The sequence below is a fragment of the Mastomys coucha genome, unplaced genomic scaffold (genome assembly GCF_008632895.1).
Source record: "Mastomys coucha isolate ucsf_1 unplaced genomic scaffold, UCSF_Mcou_1 pScaffold6, whole genome shotgun sequence".
Classification (NCBI taxonomy): domain Eukaryota; kingdom Metazoa; phylum Chordata; class Mammalia; order Rodentia; family Muridae; genus Mastomys; species Mastomys coucha.
The window spans coordinates 15,590,824-15,595,782 of record NW_022196912.1 but is presented as its reverse complement, the minus strand read 5'-3'; the positions used below and the strand labels follow the sequence as shown (position 1 = coordinate 15,595,782).

Genomic DNA, 4,959 nt, shown 5'->3' with positions numbered 1-4,959 from the left:
AAGAAATAGCCACCCACCATTTTGTAGAACAAAAGCCAATTATTAGTGTGGGAAAGTACAAACTGCAGTAAACCAGAGTCAATAGAAGAAAAACTACTGGTTCACATGAGAAAAAGGAAACATTGCATCCTGACAGTTACTTGGTAAACGCAGCTAGACAGCCCAGAGAACTTCGTTGGTGTTGGCCTTCAAACACTCCACTTCTAGGTCTAAGTCAAGAAGCTGCCATACTCTCTTGGTGGCTAAATCATACTGCTCATCCAGAAGAGGAGCAAAAGCATTTTCCAAAACATCCGAGGCATGGGCTAGGTAAAGGAGGGCCACCAAGCACTGGTCCATTCGGTGAGGGTCATTTACCCATTTGTCAAGAACAGCTTCTTGTACCTTCTTGATGAGGCGCTGCTTAATGTTGTTATTGGTGAGAGGATGTGTCTTCATGTCAAACTGGAGAAAGTTCTGTTTTTCTGTCGTCAGTACACCCTTTTCTACCAGGTTTTTAGCTAATCGTTCCCGTACATTTCTTAACTGATAATGCAATTTTAATGGATCCCACGTCTCACCACTAAGTAACTCAATCCAGTTCTGGACTGTCTCTGGAGGCTGAGTCTCCTTAACAAGCTTTAGAGCTTCATCAAGAAGAACATCCCCTGTTGGAGCATCCGATTTTACAGATCACCTTTCTTGTTAAAAGACTTTTTCTTCTCATTCCACAAGCCTCTAACAGTAACCTTCCTCTCAAAGCTAATTCAATTAACATACAGCCACGTAATCCAGATGATATACAGTCATTCCAAAATGATGTGTAACCCTCTCGGTCCTTGAGGCCCAGCAGGAGCACCTCCTCCATCGGGGTCAGCCGCGTTTCCTTGGAGTCGCCCTTGTCGTCGTCGTCCTGGTCGTCGCGGCGGCTCTGTGCCTCGTCCTCGCCGCCGCCACCCGCCGCCCGCGGCGTTCCGTGAGGCCTAGGTGCGTGGCTGCACCAGGCCTGAGCTCAGCTGGGTCGGTCAGCGAGATCATGGCCCCTGCAGAAGAGCCGCGCCGGGCGGACAGGGACGCGGGACCGGCCGCCTCTCCCTCACAGCCCCGGCCCCAGGAGCTTCCGTGTTAATTATTGGAGCTGGGGCTATGTCCGTGGGCTTGGGGGAGAGGGAGGCCGAAGGCAGTCTGAGGAGCCGGATCTGGGGCCAAGCCAGCGGGCCGGGCGTAGATGGGGTACACAAGGGAGCCTTCGACCGGCGGCTGTGGCCCCACACAGCCCAGGAGCCCGAGAGGACGCGGCGGAGGTGGCCACGGGCATACTTTTTCATAGCCAATAAATACAATGTCACCCTAACCAAAACCTGTCTGGGAGAGTGTTATTGACTTGAGGGAAGAAGTACAATATTCACTGATATTCCATCTCAGACTGGAGACAGTTAAGGAAAAACCATATCAGAGGAATGTGTTTTCAAAAAGGCCCTAGCATGTGTTCCTTTTTTTTTTCTCCGAGATGTTCTTCCATTCAGCCAAGGTCTTCAGGATTTCAGCCGTCTCAGGTCGGTCCATGGGTTTCTTTGAGAGTAATTTCTGCAGGAGGCTTTTCTGTTAATTACAGGTAAGAGTCAGTATTAGGAAAGAAAAGAGTGGAAAAAATAAAACTCATGGCTTTCAAGCACTTACTTCTCTGTTGTCAAATATATCATTGGAAAAGTTGCCTTTTCTTAGACTTGCGAAAAACTGAAATACAACAAGTAGATGTACTTAGTAGGTAGTGATTCACATAAGAAGAAAATCTAAATAGCTACAGAATAGCTACAGACACACTAAATCTAGATTTCTAAAATTTAGGACAGACTCTTTAGTCTAAGAAGCAAGCAAAATGCCCCTCCCCAAGCCTACTCGAATCGTATGGCCATCCTTAACATTCAGTGCTTTGAAGTTGCCCGAGACTCATCATTTCCATCACCTCTATTTTAGGGAAGATAAGGCTGTGGACTCCAGGTAAGCCTTTTTTCCTGAGCTTCCAACCAGGATGTCCAATAGCCTGCTGTCTCCAGCGATTCCCCACCACCTACATGACAAAGCCCAAACTCTTTCCAGCCCCAGCAATCACCAGCTTCAGATAAAACCACACCTTAGCCTGTTAGTCCCAACACAATGCACATTCTAACCTCCATGTGGGGTGACATGCTTTTTATTTCAGGCCGTTAGAGTGAACTAACTCAGGTTAGTTGTCTCCTGACTGCCATGAGCATACCAGAGCATGGGTGTGTGTGTGTGTGTGTGTGTGTGTGTGTGTGTGTGTGTGTGCATATGCCCTTAAATCATCCCCCCAAACCCCCAGAAAACAAAAAGAAAACCAAAACCAACCAACCATCCAGCAACCTGACCCTTCAGTACCCAACTTATGTGCTTCCATGAAACTTAAATCCAGACTTCTGGAAAGATTTTTTAGCTGTGTCCACAGACTTTCTGTCTTCTAAAAATAGTCATTCTCTGATGTTATCTTTCTTTCCTCTTACAAAATGAATCCCTTGAGAAACTGACTTGTTCCTTTTTATATCCAGGTAGCACTTAGAGCAGAAACTTCCCTCTAATCAGTGAGATTTTTTTGGCAAACTTGAATGGGAATCTTATGACCTATACACATATTCTAAAGAAAGACAACATTTTTAATCTATAGCAGAATGGCTGGCAACACTTGAACAAGGAAATATATGTTTCAGTTACAACCAGAAGCTAATGTGGCCACACACACCCTCACCAAATGGCAATAGCAGTAGTGCTTAAGGCTTGTCAATGCTTTGGTTTCCTTAACTCATTCTTGGGATATTTACCTTTATTTTCTCTGAAACAGAGAAGCACATGTGAAGAAGTTCAGCTAGAATAAGGCCCAAAGCAAAGATGTCCACTTCTTTTCCGTATGTATCTAAAGATGACTGAAAGCCAAAATACATATGTCTTTGTTACTGACCCAACAGAATTCTCCATGCTTTTTGAGAAAAAAAAAAAATAGTTGTAAGTGATATATTACGTTAAAATGGCTTTTGATCATTTGTAGCAAATGTGCAACTTGGTCTTCGTGTGGATAGCCTAACAATTGAATCCCTGACTCTTCTGCCTTGCATTGACTCCCCTTCCCTTCCCTGGACTGCCTGGTTGGGGCTCAGTGGGAGAGGATGTGCCTAGTCCTTCTGGGACTGGATGTCCGAGGGTGGGTGGTACCCAAGGGGGCTTCCCCATCCCTGAGGTGAAGGAGAGGGGATCATGGAAATAGAGATTTGTAAGAGCTGGACTGGGGGGAGGTGCAGGCTGTGATCAGGATCTAAAGTGAATAAAAATAATTAAATTATTGGAAAAAACAAAACAAAAATGCCTGTTTATTCTAGATCGATCTCATGAAGTTGAGCCCTAACATTAACCATCACATAGAAACAGAAGGAACACAATAGAGGCTATATAAAACAAATGTGCAGCTAACTTTTTACTAAATAGCAAAACCAGGAACAGTTCCACCAACACTAAGAGTCAGACAATGGGATGAACTTTCTCCACACACATTCAATCTAGCTCTTGAACTTTTAGCCAGACTAGAGAAAGATAGAAAAGAAATTCAGATAGGAAAAGAGGCCAGATCCCCTTTGTAAACAATACAATCCCGTACATCAGAGACTCTAAATTTTCTAACAAAAACTCCTAACTGGCTACAAAGTCAACATCCAAAAATCAGTAGTTTTGGGCCGGAGAAATCATCCAGGTCTCCACTTTTGCAGAGCCTGACTTCAATTCCCAGCATCTTTACGGTGGCTCCCCTAGCTCTGAGTCCTGTATGGTGGCTCCCCTAGCTCTGAATCCTGTCGGAGGGGGTCTGACATTCTCTTCTGGCATCTACAGGTACCAGGCATACAAGTGGTGCAAATATACAGGCAAGCTCACACACATGAAATAATTTTTTAAAATGAGTAGGTTTTCTATGTTTCAGTAATGAATGTGCTAAGAAAAATCAATCAATCTATTGACAATAGCTTCAAAAAAGTATACTGTGTATGGTAGTACACACCTTTGAACCCAGCACTTGGGAGGCAGAGGTAGGTGAATCTCTAAGTTGAGATCAGCCCGGTCTACAGAGTTCCACAGCAGCCAGGGCCACACAGAGAAACTTAGACCTTCTTGTGCTTGTGAATCAACAGGATTGATATTAAAAATGACTACAGTAGGGCTGGCAAGATGGCTCAAAGGGTAAGAGCACTGACTGCTCTTCCAAAGGTCCTGAGTTTGGATCCCAGCAACCACATGGTGGTTCCACCCGTAATGAGATATGAGGCCCTCTTCTGGTGTGTCTAAAGACAGCTACAGTGTGTTATGCCAAAGCAAGTAGGGCCGGAGCGAGCGGGGCCGTCCTGAGTTCAATTCCCAGCAGCCACATGATGGCTCACGGCCATCTCTACAGCTACAGTGTACTAATACACATAAAATAAATAAATAAATCTTTTAAAAAAAAGACTACAGTACTAAAGGTGATCTACAAATTCACTGTAATCCCCATCAAACTTCCAATAACATACTTAACAGAAAGAAAAAAAATCTTAAAATTTATATGGAAGAATAAAAGACCCCAGAAAGACAAAATCCTAAATAAAAAGAACATGACTTGAGATATCACTGTATTTGATTTTAACTTATATTACAGAGACTTAGTAACAAAAAAGTATGAAAGGGACACAGAAGAAACATGTGGATCAATTGAATAGAATAAGAGACCCAAAATAAACCCACATATCTCCCTCATTTTGACAAAGATGCCAAATGCACACTGTAGAAAAGACAGCATCTTCAACAAATGGTCCTGGAAAATAAGATATCCCCCCTACTCTGTGTGTGTGCATGCATGTGTGTGTGTGTGTGCATGTGTGTGTGTGTGTGTGCATGTGTGTGTGTGTGTGCATGTGTGTGTGCATGTGTGTGTGTGCATGTGTGTGT

At 44.0% G+C, this 4,959-nt stretch overlaps 1 protein-coding gene and 1 pseudogene across 1 annotated transcript in view; both read right to left on the bottom strand.

Annotated features, from left to right (window-relative positions):
* Nucleotides 1-19: 19 nt before the first annotated feature.
* LOC116080476 lies at nt 20-1,307 on the bottom strand (annotated as a pseudogene).
* Nucleotides 863-4,959, bottom strand: part of Eif2ak2 (eukaryotic translation initiation factor 2 alpha kinase 2) — a 30,350-nt gene continuing 26,253 nt past the window's right edge. Inside the window, exons 14-16 of the mRNA XM_031356301.1 lie at nt 2,817-2,918; nt 1,660-1,716; nt 863-1,581 (exon numbers count right to left, since the gene is read on the bottom strand). Of these exons, the coding sequence (XP_031212161.1) occupies nt 1,459-1,581; nt 1,660-1,716; nt 2,817-2,918 (282 nt within the window). The 3' untranslated portion in view covers nt 863-1,458. The remainder of the gene's footprint in view (nt 1,582-1,659; nt 1,717-2,816; nt 2,919-4,959) is intronic.